Source organism: Populus trichocarpa, chromosome 10 (assembly GCF_000002775.5).
Source record: "Populus trichocarpa isolate Nisqually-1 chromosome 10, P.trichocarpa_v4.1, whole genome shotgun sequence".
NCBI lineage: Eukaryota > Viridiplantae > Streptophyta > Magnoliopsida > Malpighiales > Salicaceae > Populus > Populus trichocarpa.
In genome coordinates, this window is record NC_037294.2 from 20,398,758 (window position 1) to 20,419,522 (window position 20,765).

Sequence of the window (20,765 nt, forward strand, 5' to 3'; positions counted from 1 at the left end):
GAAGGGGTAGTGAATCCGCAAATGGACACAACTGTCGTTTACAAGGAGATCGAACTTTGATCGAACCACTAGATAGCCTGCCTTAATATTTTTATAAAATTCGTACTATGAAATAACCAAATGCCTCGATTATATGCGGCTTTTCACCAATTCTCACAATAGAGATTTTTTTTCTCTTGAAACTGTTCGACCTAAAATGTCGTGACTAAAAATAACGAGCTTGACACTAAATGTCCTGCATTAGAAACACCTGGAGTTGCTAGGCCATTTCAGATTCGATCAATAATTCACAGCAGAACAAAATTCGGAAAAGTAAGGGCAACACCATGCAGAAAAAATTGTCATTCAAACACCATTCTGGTCGAAAATTTTGTTTTCTCAAGACAAACAGATTCATGTTCAAAGTCATTTGCAAAATTCTGCCTTACATGATAAAGGCTACTACTATAGATGAAAGGGTTAGATATGGCAGAGATTGGATCAAGGAAAAGCTCTCCCAGTAAAACTAAGACCTTGGCTTTTCCTTCTTCTCTTTAAACAGAGCAAGAAGGGATACACCAGAGACCTTCACCACCTTGAACCTGACTCCAGGAATATCTCCCACTGCATGGCCCTTTCGTCCAAATCCAGCAATCAAAACCTCATCCTAAGCAAAAGAGAAAGGTATAAATTAGATTTAGCATGTAAACAGGAGTCAGCCATAACATTGCGAGACATCTACATTTCAAGCTTTCTAACAGAAGTTGGCTTCCGAGCACAAACTGTTGCCAAGTAAGCAATATAAAAAATGCAGACAAAATGGAGCAAACAAATCCACAAAGATAATCAAGAAAGAATTTAGGATACAGAGCTGTTCCAGACTATCTACCTAGGTGTCACTGTGTCAGGAGATACTAAAAGATCAAAACCTAAAGATCACTAAATTAAGTTCCAAACAATAATCATCTTCAAAAATAAATATCCTTGTTGGATAAAATTTACAAGAAACTGGGCTTGTCTAATAAAAGTATCTGGTATTATGCTTATAAACTTTTCATGCTTTATAAACATCGAAAGAACTTACATTTTCCTCAATGTAGTTTAAGCAACCATCATTGGGTACAAAGGCAGCAATCTTTTTCCCATTCTTGATCAGCTGAACACGAGCACATTTTCGAATAGCAGAGTTTGGCTGCTTAGCCTCAATGCCGCTGCATAAACCAATTAACAAACATCCATGCCCCAGTTGTAAGCATTAATGAATACAGAAACATTCCTTGAAAGATGAAATAATGGGAAACAAATCTTACATCTTTTCAAGAACAATCCCCTTAGCATGGGAAGACCCAGCAAATGGTTTCTTCCACTCATTTCCAAGGTTGGATTTCTTGTATGACTTGTCAGCCCACCTTTGCCTTCTGCGATGGGACTTCAGCTTACGACCAGCTCCCATTCCACGAGTCTTACTGTATTATTGTATACAAATTCCCAAGTTACAAAACATTCCATTCTCTATAGTACTATCCAGTTATCTTTAAATCCTATCCTTAGTTGCCACGCAAGTAAAACAAAGCAGCATTGCAAAGATTCCTCTTAATTAAACAATTGGAAACGACCTATCAGTGCACAAGCACTAATTACATCTACAGATTACCACATTAAAAAATAATGCATTGATATAAGCATTTTTGCAGCTGCTTTCTTCGTGAATAGAATTGAAATCAAGGAGAAAACTTTAACTAATACCAACAATCCAATCGATTCAAACCAACCCAGATAATGGGTCGTGCATAGAAACACAATAAATTATTTACAGTTGTAGCTCAAAACAGACATACTGACACGTATTAGTCTGAAACAACAATCCCATTCTTCACAAAACAAAGTTCAACTAAAAACCACCAATATATCGCAGTTTTAACTTATTTTTGTTTGCAACATCAAACATAAAGATTCAAACTTTTTCATATTTTATTGGACTTTCCACGATATAATCAGCGACCCTTTGTGCCTGTTTGACATTGTGAAACTAATTACTTTTCAAAATGCTTTTCGCTGGAAAATACATCAAAATAATCTTTTTTTTATTTTTTAAAATCCATTTTTGAATTAAGCATGTCAAAATGATGCAAAAAAAATCATTTGAAAAACGCAGTTTTTGCCGCAAAAAAAACATGCACTTTTCAGAAAAAAGAAAACGCGGTTTGAAAAAAAGATCAAGATCTCGAGTTAACGAAAACAAACTAGAACTTATAGTCACTAGAGCACTGTTGACTACGAAGCAAGAATAACAGAAACGGAGCCATGAGTGACAAAACAGAATAAAAGAGTGCATAGGGAGAGAAGATGTGAGAGACACTAACCCCATTTTGGAGGAGAGAGAGTGCTGCTAGAGTCCAGAGACGGGGATTGGTTGTTTAATGCCTGGGAGAGAGAGGCCGCCTAGTGGAAAACACAGAGGAACCCTAATTTGGTTATTGAACTCTATATATGGTGTGCTAGGGCTGTTTGGTTGCGTGCTATTTTTGTTTAATTGACTAAAATAGCCTTTCTTTTGATGTAATTACGGATACGTTCTACTGACTTTTTGGTTTTTGGACCTTATGGGCTGTGGAGAGGAAAATAACCTGGGCTATCAATAGGTGGACAGATTCAAAGTATGATAGAATGTAGACTATAAAAGGCCATCACGGCTCAGATACTGACCCAGTAAACAAGACGAGTTCAAGAGCCCAAACAAAGCCTACGCCATCCTTCGGCTGATGGCAGCTTTGACGTCTCAAAAGTTCAAAACTTGTACCATGTTTGAGACTACCGTTAAGATTTTATTTTAAAAAAAATAAAATATTTTATTTAAAAATCATTTTTATATATATTTTTAGATTATTTTGATATGTTGGTGTCCAAAATAATTTTTAAAAAATAAAAAATATATTTTTTTGATGTATTTTCGAGTTAAAAAACACGTTGAATCGCAATCACTATCACATTTATAAACACCCTCTTGCATCATGTAATTGCACCGCGGTAAAAAACAGTCACTTCCATGAGTTAAAATAGTTTTTATTTATTTTTTATTTTAATATATTAAAATTATAAAAAAAAATACTAAAAATATTAATTTAATATTTTTTTATGTCAAGTGTATTTTTGAAATGCACACGTAAAAACACAATGCCAAACAACCTTATGTTTGGTAGTGTGATAACTTTTTGTCACTGTGGTTTAAAAAAAACACTTTTAGTTGTATTTTTTAAAAATTAAATGGATTTTTTTGCATATAAAATAAATAAAAATAGATCTTTATAAATAAAAAACATGTTATTTTAATTTATATAAAATTAAAATTTAAAAAGTATAATATATAAGCCAGATATCAAAGGCAAAAACTATTTAACTAACAGAATAATTTTTTATTTTTAATATATAGTTAAATAAAAAGTAAAAGCTATCATAATTCTCTGGAAACCTTAAACATAACATGCACTTTAACTGATGTCTGAACCTAATCTTTCCTTTATTTTTTTTTAATATTGTAATTCAAAAACACATCACCTTTTGATTATTTAATTAGGGAAATGTCAGATCTCATGGAATATTTGCTGAAATTATAATCCTGATTGTGATTTTTAAAGATCAAGAGATAGGACGGTGTCATTAAAAGATCACTGTCAATTGCATGCAAACCAGGGATGGCAATTGGGCCCCATCCAAAAGTCCCAGCTTCCACTGGACTCGACAGAGGATGGGCTTTTTTATGGCCGGGGCTTGTAAGCCCAACTCAATTATCAAGCCTTAACCCACCACCTACCCGACTGGTTCATTCCGTGTTTGTTTTATATTTTATTACATGCTTCATTTATACACACGTACTAAAAACAAATTCAGAATGGAACCCAGTCTTGCTCAAAACAAGGGGGTTAACTCAGAAACCAGGTCGGGTTTGATGTTGGATCGGAGAAAACTCGGTGAATCCTGTTCAAACATGCACTCACTTTTTATATCTTAATGAAATTTCTCCACTCTGTTTTACCCTCCTCTCTTTCCTCGATCTAGATTGTAAAACAATTTAATATATCAAGGAAAAAATAGTCACTGTCGCTGGTTTTTGCTATTAGCTTCTTCTTTTTTTAAGACTGGGGATAATTTCTTTTCCTGCGTAGTACTATCGTATCATCTGAGATTAGATACATATTTCTGGACCTGTTAAAATCAAGCTATTCACGTGCTCAACGAGTTATCCGGGTCAAGCCACCGCTTGCGGTGGTAAACAGAAACTGAGTTTGCCACTCCAAGAAATCTGACATGATGTAAACTGTCATAAATTAAGAACAAGGAAGTCCACCAAGATCTAAACCATACTGGGATATACACTGATCATCTTACGAGAAGAGAAAACAACTGATCAATAATAATAAGAAAAATAAGACTGGCAAACTGAATTGTCTGTGAACATTCAAATATCAAACCTCATCAAGAGAGATCTACACACTATCCAACTAATACATAAATGGCATATATTATCCCTGGAAGGTATCCCAATATGGTCAACAGCAAACATATCCAGAACTCCACCTGCATTTTCAATAACCCAAAAAAAACAAAATCAATCAGCCCTTTTTGCCAAGCGAAAGGAATATGAACATAAAATGAGGATTGCACAAAAGGGTTAACAAGAAATTACTCCACAGCCATAACGCAGGAAGACCCCAACAGGTGGTAGGATAATGGCCAGTATCACTTCTAGGAATGTCGCTGAACCCATACTGTTGTTGCTGGTGATGGTGGTGGTGTTGAATATCCTGACTGGCACCTAATTCTATCTACTGATAACTTCTAGCTAATAAAGAAGAAGCAGGAGAAACAAGACAAAACAAGAAAAAAATGGTGTCGCGTGCGGAGAGATCCAGGGTGCCACGTATGTGAAAGTTTGCACAGGTGTCTAGTCTTAGCTAACTTGTAGTGTTTCTTTTGACTTGTACTAAGAAACTGGATCTCGGATCTGGTTCACACAAGGCCTGGATTCTATTGATAGTATCAATTTGATACTACTGCCAACACGTGAAAAGAGCAGGATACTATACTGAAATTGTGCCTAATATGGTGGCAGCTCAGCTCTTTGCTCATGAATTCGACCAAGATAGCATATCCAGGTCTGAATACTATAACTCAATTAGCTGCATGAACTTCGTCCCTATGAATCTCAAAGGCTGCTGTTTAGTTTGACTTCGAACATCAAAAGAATTATTTTCGATGTCATTCTGGCAAAATCTCAAAGGGAGCTAATAATAAAGTACTGGCATAAAATCAATCTTAAGTTATGAACCGTCTATGTTGCCACATGACCAGCCGACTTTGATGTGATCGAGATTTTTGTCCAGCAGCCGGAGAAATGCATTTTCAACACTGAAAGAGGGTACAGCAACTCATTAATTCGCTGCATCTTAAACATTTTCAGGGAAGAGAGGAGAAACGCTTATGGGGCACCACTCTTTCGGTAACAGACAGGATTTGCAAACTTTGCATTCGTAATCTTTTGAAAAGCAGGCTTTCTTTACTGTACTCGGATATACGCAAACAGTTTTTTTTTTTTTTTGCTTATTAACACAACATGGATGTTATTTCAATAAATCAGCTAATGACTTGACTGGTTTACATAATGAATGTTTCTAGCTAGCCATTTATATTCATACGAGTGATTCAAAGAACATGTGTGATTATCAAGCATTTAGCTCATGAATCTTAATTCAGAGTCGGTCTTCATCTAAGTAATAAGTTACTGCACGTCTGTATTGGCTGCTTTGCAAAATCTGACAACATACTTGGCCAACTGGCCTCCAAAGTAAAGTATCCAGTGACAATTTCATAAAAAAACATCCCAAACGGCCGCGAAGGAAAAATACAGTGAAGATGGGTTGCTTAGTCACACACACACACACACACACACACACACCTACTCCTCGAACAGGAGACGTAGCCATTGATGATTTCGCAAGCATCAGACAAGGCGACAGTTAGGTGACTCGCGTACATCTGGGAACAACTGGATTCGTAACGAAAAATTCAGAAACAACTTGATTCGTAACCCAAAAGAAAATTTCAGAAAAGCAGCTAACAGATTTTCCCCATATTTCCAATAACACAATTTCCAAACAAAACAAGGAAGCATGTCGAACATCTGGTTCAATCAAAGTTTCTGAACTAATTTTCTTCCTGAACAAACAAGAAATTATTCAAAATCTAAGCTTGAATAAATCTGCTTCAACTAACTTTCCTAGTTTTGAGGCACAATGGAGCCACAATTATTTTAGGATACAATATGATGAAGAGCAAAGCCAACTGACCATCAGGCCTGATAAGCCTCGGGAAGCTGAAGACCTACACTTGCAGCAGATTTTCCTAGTATTCTTTTCATTTCTTCCGATCTATCCACAGCAAGGTTGTAAGAGAACCGCAACCCCTGCAAAAACAATAGCCAGCACCAGCCTTGTATTTAAGCAATACCATAAAATGCTTTCTGCTAAAATTACCCATATACAAAAGAATGAAGAACATTCCTACAAGAACAACAATCATTTCAGTTCATTGGAAGAAATATCAAGCATTAAGTTACACTACAAGGGTAGCCCTTCTCCTTCTTCAATTCCTGTAGTCCTAAGTACGGAGAAATCAAAACTTACTCTTGGTCCTAACTTAGACTTTGATATCTCAGTCCAAGTGACTTCACTCAAAAAGCTTGCACTAACTAGAAGTACAAAATGAGCAAAACTCACAAATAGGTTTTGCCCCTCTATCAAAGATACCAAGAAAAATGTAAAATTATAATAAATTATCATCAAACTTGAGCCAAAAACGAAATCATATTCACTCTTGACAAGGTAAAGACAAAAACTTTATCATACAATATTCAAAAAATCAAAACTTTAGATGCCAATTGGCAATTTAATTACCTTGTGATGCTGCACGCTGTTGAATAAGAAAGTGTAATCACGAGCAAGCTTGAGTTTTTGCAGAACAGAAGATCGGTCTAAAACATTGCAGTTCTCTCTAAACTCCTGTGTTATATAATCTCCAAAATGCTTCTTGTAGCCTTCTTTTCCTATGTGTTTGTTGACAGATTTGAGAAGATCCCTGTATACGTTTGAAGCTTGTAATTATTTGGAACTATTTTCCACAAAAATTCAAATCTTGAACCTGTGTTTGGTTACTGAGAAAGTTTAGGAATTCCAAAAAATATTTAAAAATATAATAAGGTTTATTTTTTAAAATATTTTTTATTTTAAAATATATTAAAATAATATTTTTTATTTTTTATTTTTAATATTAACCTATCAAACTAATTTTAAAATATTTTTAGGGATTTTTTTATTGAGCCTTATGGCTCAAGTGTTATAGCTCATTTATGGGCCCCATATAGGCCCATAATGTAACAAAACAAAAAGGGTCCGTCTTCGTTAACAACTGAATTGGATCTGTCTGTGAAGAAGAGGAGGGAGACAACATGTCGCGAGAAAGACCAAGGAGGGCTACACTCCCTCCTGCTGAAGAGGTAATTGAATTAGGAAACTAACCTTTAAACTTATGTTTGGATGCAGAGAAAATTGGGTTTGTGATTTTGTTGCTTTGATTAGTTGTATTGATATATTATGTTGAAAGTGAGGTTGACAATGGAAGGATAATATTTTGATTCTAAATTATCAAATCAGATATCAGCTAAGAAAACTGGATTGAAAGAATTTGAAAGCTTGTGATCTCTTATATTTGATGTGGGGCTTGTTTGCTTCTTCTTTTTTTGTCCAAGGAAGAAGAGGTTTCTAATGGCTTTACGTTGTGTTTGTGGTGTCAATTGTAGAATATTAAGAAATTGGAGAATGTGATAAATGAGGGTAATTACTATGGAGCTCAGCAGATGTACAAGTCTATCAGTGCAAGGTATTCATTTTATTGTGTATTTTATTTTTCGTCAAGTTAATCATACTTTACCGATGCTTGTGCAACCTATGGTATTTGAATTTACCAAGTCTAACTAGAGTTGAATATAAGCGTGATTTTGCTATGGTACACAACGGGGGCAGATTTACGCAAATGGATATTTAAACTTGTTCCCATATGTTTTCTTCTGAGATCATTCTTTTTTATGATATTAAAACTTACTTTGTTACAGATACGTATCAGCTCAAAGACATTCTGAAGCTCTGGACATTCTTCACTCGGGAGCATGCCTCCAACTGAAAAATGGCCAGGTTATTCTCTTTCAATTCCATTGTTGCTATTTCTGTCAGGTGATTTTGGCCATTTTGTATAATAATATTATTAAATAGAAGCCAATGGGAATATGAAATTTGGCCTGTTAAAGAAAAATATTTCAGCTGGATGCCAGCATATCCAAGTTGTCTTCATGAGCTGATGGTTGGTTTATGCTCTGTCTGACTGGTTGAGGATGAGTATGAGAACATAAACGGTAAAGTCTGATATGATAGGAACCTTCATTAGATCTCTGTTAGCTAAAATGGATTGATGTCAAGGGTGGATGGGTAGTAGGGGTATTGGAATGGAAGAAGCACATCAAAACAGCTGACTACTAGCAATTGCATCATCTGTCAATTTATTTGTATTTTTTTTATGTTCTTGCTTTCAAATACATGGATAAACAACTGCATAGCTTCCTCTAAGCTGAGATACAACTTTGCATAATTGATGTAATGGTCCAACTGAAGTGGGGTTGGAATGTTAGCTATGGATTTCTTGGCCTGAAAAGCAATCTTCTACAGTTGAAAAAGTCAGGCCATGGCTGTTCCATGCTACACCTGTCATTCCATTAACTAGATTATTTACTCTCTTCTTTTTTTTTGTTGGTTTCTGACCAGGATATCTGTATAACGTGTACATACAATGGCAGAAAAAGAAAGCATTACTAATTGTGCATGATGGAATATATTGCTGGATTCTAGACTATTCTCATACTTCTAGAATTAGAATTCATTCCATAATAAACCAATTTCAGGTTACTTGTGGGTCGGAGCTTGCTGTGATCTATGTGGAGACGCTTGTTAAAGCAAAAGTTCCTTATGATGATGATGTACTTGGTTAGTATATTCTTTTTGATATGGCTTATAATGCTTTCAAACTTTCCCTTGGTCTATTTTCTATGCCATGGAATGATTCTTAATGCTTTCTATTTCTCCCTTGCTCCAACATCTCAAAAAAGGGGAAAAAATCTTCCTCAATCTGTTCTGGTAACTGAGATTTTAGGGTTTATATGGATATTGAAAATAACTTAGGGAGAGTGCATTGTTTGATTTTCAATTGTCATGTCTCACATTTTTGCATAGCCATGCTGCTGCCTATTTAGATTTTTAACAATGTCCATTATTTATCATGACTGAATATCTATCTTAGATTGCATTAGAAAAATCTACAAGACATTTCCTCAGATACCTTTGCCACAAGACTTGGGAGAGGACGAAGATATGCAACAACTCAATGAAGCCCTTGGGGCTGCAAAAATACGTGTAGACTGCTGCCTGTCATTCTTAAAAGCTGCTATCAAGTGAGATATCTTGTCTTGTTTTTTTACTCTTTTGGAAATTGCAACGTGCTTTTATTTATAATACCTCCTATACACGTGCTTTTGTGGAATATTTTAAGATGGCATTTTGCCTCCTTTATCTCTTCTGTAGTTGTTAGATTGGACTGTAGAGTCCCCTTGTTGGTGGTATGAGGGTGTATGTAGTAAAAAGGCCTCTCTATCTGATTTCTTTAGTTTTCTTGGCACCAAAACCCATGATACCCTTTTTGAGTTCATGTATAGATCCCATTTAATGTGGGCCATCCGGGGTTGGTTTTATTTTTTGGGCTGGGGAAGCTGTTATCGTTGTGGAACAGGCGTTTATGAGGGTGTTTTGGAGCATTTGAGCTTCACATTTTTCTCATCCAGAGAGAGACAAAATAATGGGAGGATTTGACAGGGGGCAAATAATGTGTGGAGTAAATAAGTGTATGAGACAGAGAATATCATGAGAAAGGGCTGGGAAGGTGTGATGAATTAAAACAAAACCTATGAGAGGAAAAAGGTGCAAGTTTATGTGGGTCTCCACATCTTTAATTGTTTCCTGTGGCACTGCAATTAACTGCCTTGTTGATGTTGAGCTATTTTGTTTTCAGGTGGTCTGCAGAGTTTGGAGCTCATAGGAATGGCTCTCCAGAACTACATGTTATGCTAGCGGAATATGTTTATTCTGAATCTCCTGAGCTGGTAGGTCTGAGGTCAAAGTTTGCTATAAACTTTTGGTTGAAATGATTTGTTAGTAAATAATTGCTACTGGGGTCAGCTCTTGGTTGGATTATTTTTCTTTGGCTCGCTCAGAGAAGATGCTATTTCTTTTAGGTTCTTACAATCATTTTAGCAATGATATCGTGTTTCCAATTCATTTGATTCTGGATGGCTGTTTCCAGCTCTAACTTGCTTTGGCCGATCCAGTGGACTTTCTTTTTCTGGTTACCAAATTTTCATTATGCCTTTGAAGTTACCCTAATATTTTCTCACTATGCACTGTGTAAGTGGTGATATGGAATATGGAGGTCCATATTATGCCTGATGTGATTTTATATATCATTTCTATGTGATGTTGATGTGGTCACTGCTATATGCTACTTATGTACAGGACATGACTAGAGTATCATATCATTTTGTTAGAGGAAACAACCCGAAGAAGTTTGCATCTACTTTAGTCAATTTTATGGGCAAGGTTAGTCTTCTCTAATTCTATATAGATGAATATTATTCATGTGGATTGTATCTATAGTGTTCCATTAATGTCATTGTTATTGTATATTAATAACATGTGTTGATGAAGTTTTTTTTTTTGGCTAATGACTTGTGGTTATATTTAATATATAAGATTAATGAAGTATGTCTGATTTATAGCATCAATATGTACTCTGCTAACTTTTAATGTTTTATTTATCATTTACTATCTAGAAGTCATGATTGTTGTAATCTCACGCTGAACAGACCAGAAATAGCATATCTACTATCCAGTAATTTGATGCCATATTTCATGTCTTTTAAGTGTAGGTTTTATTTTTCCTTGGCTAGTATTTTGATGGGTTTTTCACCATGCAGTGTTATCCTGGTGAAGATGATTTGGCTATTGCACGAGCAATTTTAATGTAAACACTTCTAAAACATTAAAATATTTGCCTAACTTTTATTAATGCAAAAATGATTTGACATATCAATCATAACCCTGCAATTTCCGATCCTTTTGCCATTATGTAATTGTAGCCGTGTGGAATGCCAACTTACCAGGTAATTTTCCTCCTCTGTGATAGGTATTTAGCTATGGGTAATCTTAGAGATGCTAATTTTCTGATGGATGAGTTAAAGAAGCATGCACAATATAAGGAGCATGACCTTCATCGATCAGATTTGATCCAATTCGTCAATCATCTTCTGCCAACGTAAGTTGTATTTTTTCTTCCATACAGGGATACTGTGTAGAGTTTAATGCTCAAATTGACTATAAGATTCTTGTGTTACTTTTGAGACATCTTTATATGATGCTGCTAGTAAATGGATTTGTTGGAATTCTGTCCTTAAAGTGGAATAATAGCTACTCCATTTTAACCAGCTTCATTTGTGAGTTTTTCCGGGAAAGTAAGTCATTTTAGATGTCTTCTCTATCCATGTAAATAAGTTCCATAAAGTCTTTTCTGCGCAGGTTGCAAAGAGATGCTTTACCTCTTTTCAATATGCTGAGAACTAAGTACAAGTCAAGCATAGACAGGGAACCTGCATTCAACGAGGTGTGCAATTTTCTGGCTAATTAGAATTTTCGTTATTGGGTTCCACGTTGTTCAAGAATGGACCTCTTATCTAGCTATTTCTTTTCTGCACCATTCCTGCTGTTTGTGGCTTGTGATGGCCTTTTCTTGATGTTTGTGGCTTGTGATGCTGTAACTTTCTTGATGTTTGTGGCTTGTGATGACCTTTTCTGCGTCTACAAATTCTAACATGATTATGGATTATGGATCAGCGACTAGATGAAATTGCAGAGTTGTTCTATGGTGTACAACGTAGGAATCCCTTGCAAGGGATGTTTGGAGATATTTTCAAGGTAAAATTCTTAACGCTGTTGCATCTAGTATTCTGCAACGCGTGTTTTGCTGAGTTCAAATATGTCACAGGCTTGATACTATCAACTGGGACAGAATTTGATCTCTTCAAATGTTACGTATATAATAACAGATACAATTGCTTTATATCTACCAAAAATGCAATTCTTTGTCCCATTTCAATGAGAATGTTCTCTGAATTTTTTTTACAGCAGTGTGTGTGAAATATGCAAAGATAATGTTGGTTCAAATGGAAAGTATAATGCTTCTAACAAGCAGAATTCTTACTTAGACTATTGACGTTAATTTTTTTCAGATGATGGGTTGACGACAACACAGACAATTTCAATGTGTCAGCAACTCAACTGGACTAGCAACTGGACCTCTGTTGTTTTCTTAGATGAAGTAATCATCTGTTTGATGCATTAGTAGCATAATTTGAATATTTGTAAAATCATTGTTTTTGCAATTGAAGATCGCTTGTAATTGACCACCTATTTTATCCTGGGTGAGCTAGTAGTAGACCACAGTGAATGAAATTTTTCCTGATTCTCATTCTTCTTTGGCTAACCTCTCCAAATATGAATGCTGGCATATGCATGTGAGAACTTGAGTCTGCACTTGCAAAATTTCCAAACGTGCCAATTGAACACTTTTTTTCATCATCTGTTCATTCTTAAAAAGCAACTTGAACGGGTTGAAATTGAAAAGGTTGGCTATGCATCATCGTCATTGTGTTGCTATGACCAGGTATCTTGTGGATTGGTGGGTACAGAAATTAGTGATAATGCATGAACCTTCAACTTTTTTGGTGTCCCGTTAATACATACATAGATGTCCACGCTCGTTGACTGGTAAATGGAATCGTATTTTTCCTGGGGATATTGAAAGTGCCTGCTGGTAGTAAAGATGAATTCCCGCAGACTCTTTCATAACCTGCCATGGATTGCATCAATCTATCACAGCTAGAGAAACCGTTCATCGCCTATTTTTCAGCTTAAAGTCCTGAGATGCATGGAATTTGAGAGCTTAGATAGAAATGCCTTCCTTGCCTTTTTTTTTCCAGAAATTTAGGAATGCATATTTATTGCAACAACAGAGACGTGTTTCCTGCTTAATTCCCTAAGTTCTTCCGCCCTATACATCAGTCATCTATTACAAAAACAATCCCATCTTGCTGCTTTAAGTTGTGTGTTGTGTGATCCACCACCTGCAAAGAAAGAACGATTAAAGTCACAAAACGTCCTTGATTCATATACTTTCGTATTTACAGAGTAAAATTCATAAATTGTTGACATGCCTAAATGCTAAAGGGGGACTCCTGGAAGGTGTTCTACAAGGTACACTAGGAATGGATTAAAGATAGTAAAACCAATCTCAGAAGTATAAAACACAAATTTTCCCTTCAGAAGATAATGGAATGAGTTGAAGGGAAGATTTTCAAATCCAAGCACTGAATGGATTACCATGCCCTAGTTTAACTAAAGTTTTAAGGAAGCAGATAAATAAGCTCAACTCTTACCTTTAACTCAAAGGATCTCAATGAATCACATGTGTTTAAATTTGAGCACTGGCACACAACGATTTATGAGGCACGGGAGCCACACAGAGGGAGAAAGAAAAAGGAGGGCAGAGTGGAGCTGAAGGAAGGGGCAAAGTCATATGTGAATGCAAGATAAGAAGAAACATGCAACTATGAAAATTTATGATCATTAGAATCGGCGTTGAGCTCTGTTAAAACAGATTCTGATTAGTGAAAATGACAGAAACCCTGTCGATATTGAATCATCGGAATCAATTGAGGTTTCTAACTTTCCTTTTTGACTCGTTCTATCCCAAGTAGCTAAACCAGATAAGTTGGCAATAGGCCATTTAGTTTTGATTCATTCTTTCAACAGCTAAACTCAAAACAACTCAACTTCGATTAGCAGACACACCGTGCATGCACAAACACAAACAATTCTCACAAAAACAATGAGAAGCAAACGAACATCCATAGAAGATGAGTGAAAAAAATACATAAAAAATTGCTTGAAAAGAGAAAGAGGCTCACATTGGTGTCGCTCAATTCCAAGTTGTAGAAGTCCATTGTCTCTGGCTTAAACAATGGCCCCGCATGCCAAGTTCCAATATTAAGCTTAATAAACTTGGACCCAGAGATTCTGAAAACCTGGACTTTATCAACAGCAGGAGGCACATAAAAATGACCGCATTTTGACTGCATAGCATCACTCCCTGCATTTTCTTTCGTTTCCACAATCGATGGCTTAGCCACTCCTAGATACCAGACCCCACCTCCAATTGACCCAAGGCATTGAGTCACTTTAGCATGGTGCGTTATCTTTGAAAACTTCAGTGACCTTTTTTCCAGCTTCATAATGTAAAACCTATTAACAAACAAAAGATGTGTTAACATCATTCACAACACAGCATCTATGGTGATACTGATATCACCTCTTTTAGCCAAGGTAATGCAGAGAGAGAAATTATTTCGTGGATGCATCCAATGTTCTGCCTGTTATCGTACGGAAACTAACATTCTCCGACTGTGCGCGCAACTTGGCCCGAGAATACGCTGACCCCTTAAAACCGAAAGAAAAAAAGAAACCCCAAAATATTCGAACAAGATTAGTTACTGAAACATGTGTTTGATGTTACCTTGGAATTCCTTGGCTAAGGTTTAGCTGGGCATCTTTGGGATCAAACTCCTCACCATCAGGCCATGCCTCTATTACTTGACCATACTCTTTAAAGCTCTCTGGCGTTGCTTCAATTGGTTTCACCACCTTCATGTTCACTGGCTGTGGCTTTGATTTCCCAGAGATTTCCATTTCTCCTCTTCCTTGTCTACCCGAAAGCAAAATTGAGAATAAAATACAGTTTCTCTACCTTCTCTGGTGTCACTAGACTCGCTACTCGCCACCGCTACTTTAAGATAATAAAAAGAAGGAAAGGGGGTGGTTCGTGGGCGTTTCCTTGTGAATTTAAACGATGTCGTCCTTACTGATTTTGGAGTTTTTTTTAAAAAAAAGGCACAGTAACAAAAAGAATTTCTGAAAATAGCACATCTAAAATCTTATTTATAAAAATAGCACATCTAAAAAGAAATCCAAGGAATAAGAACCAAATAAAAAAATGAATACATGAAAAAATAAAATTGAAGGACTAAATTGAAAAGAAATAACACTTGTTCAATATGAGAAAGGACAAAAACAATTACAAGAAAAGAAGACAAAAAATTTCACTGGAAGGGTTGAATTGAAGAGAAAAATAACTCAAATAAAAAAAGATACTAGGGATCAAATTGAAAACAATAACACGAGATAAAATTGAATTGAAAGGCCAAATTAAAAAACATGATATATCAATATTTGGAATTGAGGGACTAGATTGTAAGGAAACATAACTCTTATTAAAAATTCAATGACATAAAAAAAAAACCATGAGAAAAGGAATCAGAGCACAAATGCTAGAAACATAGAGACATACTACCTAACCGTCGACGACATGCGCCGTATCAGCTGAGAGAAGATGCGACAGTGCATCTAACTGCAAGGCGGATGGATAGTTGTAATCAACAAGAGACTCCGCATGTGCTATCCAAAATACGTGAGTATCTCTAACGCGTTAAGATGTGTAATGCACACGCCAACAAGTTTTTGAAACTTACTATCATTTTATTATGATAAATTATAACAATGCCTTTGTCAAGACAAGAAAATAACAATAAAAAAGACATAAACAGCACTTAACTAAAAGCTTTAGTATAACTAACTTTAAAGGCATTTTAGTAATCTAATTGTAACCTAACTTTTTAAAACCTATAATACCCCTTACCAAAGGCTTATAATTTTTTTTTTGTTATAAGTTCATTTTGATCCTTTAACTATTCACAAAAAAAAATACAATACCCTCCCAAGCAGGTGACTTGTTATCTGACTAAGAGTGTGTTTGGTATTGTGGTAGCGGTTGTGGTTTAAAAAAAATTGTTTTATAAAAAGTACTTTTAGTTGAGGTTGGTTTGAAAAAATAGGTGTTTGGTTAAAACTGTGGTTGAAATTGAGGTCGAAGAAAAAGTAATTTTAATGTGTTTGGTTAAGAATGCTTTTGAAATTGAGGTTATAAAATAATTTTAAAAAATATATATTAATATTGATGGTTTTTAATTTAAATATTATGGATTTAACTATTGCTATTACATCATGAAATAAATCACACTTTATATATAAAAAAATAACTTTAACAAAAAATTATCTATAATTTCATTACGTACAAAATTCATCCGACAAGAACTACAAAATTAGGTAAAATATTATCAAAAATAAAATTAAGATTACAGTACGAGTAAATTTAATTCACCTTAAACTATTTTTTTTTAAAAAAAGTTGTTGTTCACGTTCACGTGAACAGTGCAAGTGAAATTAATTAAGTGTACTGGTTAAAAAAAAAAAAAAACCTGTTCACTGAACAGTGGAGGCATGCCTCCACTGTTTCTAAAAAAAAAAAGTTTAGTGAACAGTGGAGCCATGCTCCACTGTTCACTACAGTAGCATCATTTCACCGCCCAGAAAGCAGGCAGGAGCTGCTTCTTATTTTCTCGCGTTTCAAACGCTGTAGCACGTGGGACCCAGTGAACAGTAACTCGCATTCATGTGTTACTAAACAGCTTGTAGCTTCAAATCGCAGGAAACGTGTACGCCACCACGTTGCAAAACGGTTTCTAAAAGGTAAAACAATAATTTTACCTTTGTAGTCCAAGTAAAATAACTGTTACCATCCCTTGTGTGTTTAGTACATTGGTTATTTTGTAACTCACTGGGATTAAGTTAAAGTTTCCATTGAAGTTTCCTCGGGTTTATTCTAATGGAGGAAGTATATTTTTTAAAAAAACTTGACTTTGGGTTAGTTTAGAGCAAGGCTTGGATTATAAGTAGCTAGGGTTAATGACAAAAAATAAAATTTAAATGATACTGTTTTAATTTTTTTAAAAAGCATTAATGGGTTTTTTTATTAAGTTTTATCGGGTCACATATATCAATTTCATTTTTTTGTTTTCTTATAAAATCCAAAATAATCTAAATTCTTGATTAATTGAGTTCTATATTGTCCCAAGTTTTATAATAATAGCAGAAAGACTTATTTGATGACTTTTGGCAAATAAATCTTCATCTATTGTAAGATAAAGATTTATTTAAAATGATTGGTTGCAATTACGATTTAATAATTGTTATTAAATCATTTTAAATGTTTACTTATTCGTTCTTCCATCACCACCGACCATAATAATAATAAATAAATAAATAAAACTAGGCCCACTTCGCTAATATCCGAGCCGACCTGAAAGTTTCTCAAAGGTTAGATAACGCCTTGCCCAATTCTGACCCAACTCGACTTGGCCCGTTGCTACATACTAAGTGCAGCCTTACAGATAAAACGACGTGATTTTTGTTTAATGAAAACCAAACGCAATGTCGTTTGAACCTTTTCCATCTCTCTCCAGTTCCCCGCCTGTCCCTCTGCAATCTGCATCTACTCAAAACCCTAAAACTCTCTAATCAAAGCTTGAAACTTTTCAAAAATGGAAACACCACCACGAGATCCCCAAAATTCTAAACCACAATCAGAACAAGACCTTTTAGGAACCCTAACAAAAATCCTAACTTCAGAAAACGTCTCCTTTGAATCCCTAAAACCCTACATTCCCCATCTCTCCACTAACCCTAGCCTCTTAATCTCTTTATTAAATTCAAAAACCCTAATTCAAAACCCTAACACTCTCCTTCAGTTTTACACATACCTCCCTCCTTCAATTACCCACCACTCACCTCTCCCTCTACTCTCTCTTCTCCCTTCCATTCTCCGGTACCGCCATTTCTACGCTGCCAAATCCCTTCTTTCCTCCTTTATCCCCGTCGACAAATCGAGCTCCCTTCACTACCTCCTCCTCCACCCCCAAAAAACCAATAACCCCGTCTCCTGTTTGCACATTTCGAAGCCTCTTCTTGATATTTCCATTGGAGCCTATGTTGCGTGCGGTAGGCCCCATCAAGCTGCACAAATTTTTAACAGAATGAAGAGATTGGGTATGCAGCCTACTTTGTTAACTTGCAATACTTTGTTAAATGCTTTAGTGAGATTCCCGTCTTCGCATTCAATCAGATTGTCTAAAGCTGTCTTTACTGATTTTATTAAGATTGGTGTTAAGATTAATACGAACAGTTTTAATATTTTGATTCATGGATCTTGCATGGAGAACAGGTTTGGTGAAGCAATAAGGGTTTTGGGTAAAATGCGGGATTATGGATGTCCGCCAGATAATATTACTTATAATACAATTTTGGATGGTTTGTGTAAGAAAGGGAGGTTAAATGAGGCTAGGGATTTGTTGTTGGATATGAAAAATAAAGGGTTGTTCCCGAATAGGACTACGTTTAATATATTGGTCGTGGGGTGTTGTAGGTTAGGGTGGTTAAAGGAGGCAGCGAACGTTATTGAATTAATGTCGCAGAATAGTGTGGTGCCAGATGCTTGGACATATAATGTGATGATTAGTGGGTTTTGTAAACAGGGTAGGATTGCTGAGGCAATGAGGTTAAGGGAAGAGATGGAGAATTTGAAGCTGTCACCCGATGTGGTAACGTATAATACTTTAATTAATGGGTGTTTTGAACATGGGAGTAGTGAGGAGGGGTTTAAATTGATTGAGGAGATGGAAGGGAGAGGAATGAAGCCGAATTCAGTTACTTATAATGTTATGGTTAAGTGGTTTGTGAAGAAAGGGAAAATGGATGAAGTGGATAAGACTGTTAGAAAGATGGAAGAAAGTGGGTGTTTGCCAGATATCGTTACTTATAATACTTTGATAAGTTGGCATTGTAAGGTGGGGAAGATGGATGAAGCATTCCGATTGATGGATGAAATGGGGAGGAAAGGTCTGAAGATGGATGACGTGACTCTTAACACTATGCTTCGTGCCCTCTGTAGGGAGAGGAAGCTTGATGAAGCACACGACTTGCTTTGCAGTGCTCGTAGGCGAGGCTATTTTGTTGATGAAGTTAGTTATGGCACTTTGATCATAGGATATTTTAAGCATGAAAAGGCAAGTCAAGCTTTGAGGCTTTGGGATGAGATGAAGGAGAAAGAGATCATTCCAAGTATTATCACCTATAACTCTATGATTGCAGGCTTATGCCAAATGGGAAAAACTAATCAAGCAATAGACAAGCTGGATGAACTTCTGGAGAGTGGTTTGGTCCCTGATGAAATTACATACAACACAATTATTCATGGATATTGCCAGGAGGGTCAAGTTGAGAAAGCATTTCAGTTCCACAACAAAATGGTTGAGAAAAACTTTAAGCCAGATGTAGTTACTTGTAATACTCTTCTTTGTGGGCTCTGCAAAGAAGGTATGCTTGAAAAAGCTCTTAAGCTCTTCAACACATGGATTTCAAAGGGCAAAGATGTTGATGCTGTTTCATACAACACAATAATTTTATCTCTTTGCAAAGAGAAGAGATTTGGGGAAGCCTTTGATCTTCTTGAAGAAATGGAGGAAAAGAAACTAGGACCTGATTGTTATACATATAATGCCATTCTCGGTGGACTTACTGATGCTGGAAGGATGAAGGATGCAGAGGAGTTCATATCAAAAATTGCTGAGAAAGGAAAATCGGAGAATCAGTTCTTAGAATTGGGGAAGAGGCAGGATGCAAGGACCAGTGAGATTCCCCAGGAACCTCATCCAAATGCGATTGCTTATTCAAACAAGATTAATGAGCTTTGTTCTCAAGGGAGGTACAAGGATGCAATGAAAATATTCCATGAATCGACTCAAAAGAACATCATCTTACTTAAATCTACTTACATTGATCTGATGGATGGCCTTATTAAGAGGAGGAAAAGCACATCAAAAGGCATGTTATCTTCGTGACTTTTTATCGGGGTTGTTCTGGAAAGTGTTGACTTGGAGAAGGCTCATTGTCATGTTTAGCTCAGATTCATCAGGATTTAAACTCAAAAGCCGAGTTTCAGTAATTTTTTTGGATCAGTTTCTTCATTTCAAACAACTTGAAGAGATAATTTTCTGGCAAAAGATTCGAGAAGGGTATTTAGCCAAAGAAGGGGATTAGAGTCTGCCTTCTGAAAGCCAAAGAAGGGGAACATACACCAACCCTGAAAGAGGAGAGTTGCAATCCTACCAAATTACACTGAGCTTTTGTTCTTCAAAAGTCCTGATATTTCTAGTTCTGTAGTCCTTACTCCTGTTCTTTTGTATACTGTCGTGTTGATTTTCAATTAAGCCAGCCATGCATATATGATAGAGTAAAAATTTTGTACAATTGCCGCATAAAACAGTGCAATAAAATCTAACCTTCCCATAGATGATAGAATCAAAATTTTGTACAATTGCTGCGTAAAACAGTGCAATAAAATCTCTCCTTTCTATTTCTGGGATCATTTTGGATTGTATTACCTCAGGTTTGATCGCCGTTGTTCCGTTAGATTCATATGCTATACAATTTGAATCTGAGTATCCGCTCTACGGATACTGGGATTTGCACATCAGATTTCCATTTATAGCGGAGAAAAGGAAAGATCAAAAACTGATAACCCATTGTTAGGTAATGGCAACTCATTGTAGTTCTGTAGACTGATTCGCCAATTCT

The 20,765-nt window shown here is 35.9% G+C and overlaps 6 protein-coding genes across 7 annotated transcripts; 2 read left to right on the forward strand and 4 right to left on the reverse strand.

Annotated features, from left to right (window-relative positions):
- Window positions 1-313: 313 nt before the first annotated feature.
- On the reverse strand, window positions 314-2,503 carry LOC7489626 (40S ribosomal protein S23). Its single transcript, XM_002316305.3, has 4 exons — window positions 2,343-2,503; window positions 1,290-1,445; window positions 1,064-1,190; window positions 314-646 (listed from the first exon to the last, which is right to left on the reverse strand). The coding sequence occupies exons 1-4, from the start codon at window positions 2,345-2,347 to the stop codon at window positions 506-508; spliced, it is 429 nt and encodes a 142-aa protein (XP_002316341.1). The 5' UTR covers window positions 2,348-2,503; the 3' UTR covers window positions 314-505.
- A 1,858-nt stretch (window positions 2,504-4,361) lies between these two features.
- Window positions 4,362-4,744, reverse strand: LOC18102748 (salt stress-induced hydrophobic peptide ESI3). Its single transcript, XM_006378692.3, has 2 exons — window positions 4,664-4,744; window positions 4,362-4,554 (listed from the first exon to the last, which is right to left on the reverse strand). The coding sequence occupies exons 1-2, from the start codon at window positions 4,742-4,744 to the stop codon at window positions 4,471-4,473; spliced, it is 165 nt and encodes a 54-aa protein (XP_006378754.2). The 3' UTR covers window positions 4,362-4,470.
- Window positions 4,362-7,133, reverse strand: LOC7458636 (uncharacterized; the record flags this gene model as incomplete). Its single annotated transcript, XM_002316307.4, has 4 exons — window positions 4,362-4,554; window positions 4,664-5,385; window positions 6,324-6,439; window positions 6,930-7,133. Coding segments are annotated over 2 exons (318 nt in total), but the record flags the coding sequence as incomplete, so codon positions are not given.
- Window positions 7,134-7,379: 246 nt separating this feature from the next.
- LOC7458637 (protein GET4) lies at window positions 7,380-12,653 on the forward strand. 2 transcript variants are annotated; one of them, XM_002315241.4, is made up of 12 exons: window positions 7,380-7,528; window positions 7,832-7,911; window positions 8,144-8,222; window positions 8,984-9,065; window positions 9,379-9,529; window positions 10,144-10,234; window positions 10,644-10,727; window positions 11,105-11,151; window positions 11,314-11,442; window positions 11,703-11,787; window positions 12,018-12,098; window positions 12,413-12,653. In XM_002315241.4, exons 1-12 carry the CDS (start codon window positions 7,481-7,483, stop codon window positions 12,422-12,424), a joined length of 969 nt encoding a protein of 322 aa, XP_002315277.1. In that variant the 5' UTR covers window positions 7,380-7,480; the 3' UTR covers window positions 12,425-12,653. The 2 variants fall into 2 exon arrangements, with proteins under 2 accessions (XP_002315277.1, XP_052312523.1); XM_052456563.1 differs by lacking the exon at window positions 12,413-12,653 and adding an exon at window positions 11,529-11,620 and having other exon boundaries at window positions 12,018-12,103.
- Window positions 12,654-13,125: 472 nt separating this feature from the next.
- Window positions 13,126-15,052, reverse strand: LOC7489627 (uncharacterized). Its single transcript, XM_002316308.4, has 3 exons — window positions 14,755-15,052; window positions 14,150-14,483; window positions 13,126-13,306 (listed from the first exon to the last, which is right to left on the reverse strand). The coding sequence occupies exons 1-3, from the start codon at window positions 14,925-14,927 to the stop codon at window positions 13,241-13,243; spliced, it is 573 nt and encodes a 190-aa protein (XP_002316344.2). The 5' UTR covers window positions 14,928-15,052; the 3' UTR covers window positions 13,126-13,240.
- Window positions 15,053-17,533: 2,481 nt separating this feature from the next.
- Window positions 17,534-20,556, forward strand: LOC7458638 (pentatricopeptide repeat-containing protein At2g16880). Its single transcript, XM_024609437.2, has one exon. It carries the CDS (start codon window positions 17,675-17,677, stop codon window positions 20,027-20,029), a length of 2,355 nt encoding a protein of 784 aa, XP_024465205.1. The 5' UTR covers window positions 17,534-17,674; the 3' UTR covers window positions 20,030-20,556.
- The last annotated feature ends 209 nt before the right edge of the window (window positions 20,557-20,765 follow it).

Coding starts and splice junctions, on each gene's coding strand:
- LOC7489626 (XM_002316305.3), bottom strand. Junction 1,191..1,289: donor GGGATTGTTCTTGAAAAGAT/GTAAGATTTGTT, acceptor TGGTTTATGCAG/CGGCATTGAGGCTAAGCAGC. Junction 647..1,063: donor TAAACTACATTGAGGAAAAT/GTAAGTTCTTTC, acceptor TCTTTTGCTTAG/GATGAGGTTTTGATTGCTGG.
- LOC18102748 (XM_006378692.3), bottom strand. CDS start 4,744: ATGGGTTCAGCGACATTCCTAGAAGTGATACTGGCCATTATCCTACCA. Junction 4,555..4,663: donor TCCTGCGTTATGGCTGTGGA/GTAATTTCTTGT, acceptor TTGAAAATGCAG/GTGGAGTTCTGGATATGTTT.
- LOC7458637 (XM_002315241.4), top strand. CDS start 7,481: ATGTCGCGAGAAAGACCAAGGAGGGCTACACTCCCTCCTGCTGAAGAG. Junction 7,912..8,143: donor TACAAGTCTATCAGTGCAAG/GTATTCATTTTA, acceptor ACTTTGTTACAG/ATACGTATCAGCTCAAAGAC. Junction 8,223..8,983: donor TCCAACTGAAAAATGGCCAG/GTTATTCTCTTT, acceptor AACCAATTTCAG/GTTACTTGTGGGTCGGAGCT.
- LOC7489627 (XM_002316308.4), bottom strand. CDS start 14,927: ATGGAAATCTCTGGGAAATCAAAGCCACAGCCAGTGAACATGAAGGTG. Junction 14,484..14,754: donor CTTAGCCAAGGAATTCCAAG/GTAACATCAAAC, acceptor GTTTGTTAATAG/GTTTTACATTATGAAGCTGG. Junction 13,307..14,149: donor TGGAATTGAGCGACACCAAT/GTGAGCCTCTTT, acceptor CTTTCTTTGCAG/GTGGTGGATCACACAACACA.
- LOC7458638 (XM_024609437.2), top strand. CDS start 17,675: ATGGAAACACCACCACGAGATCCCCAAAATTCTAAACCACAATCAGAA.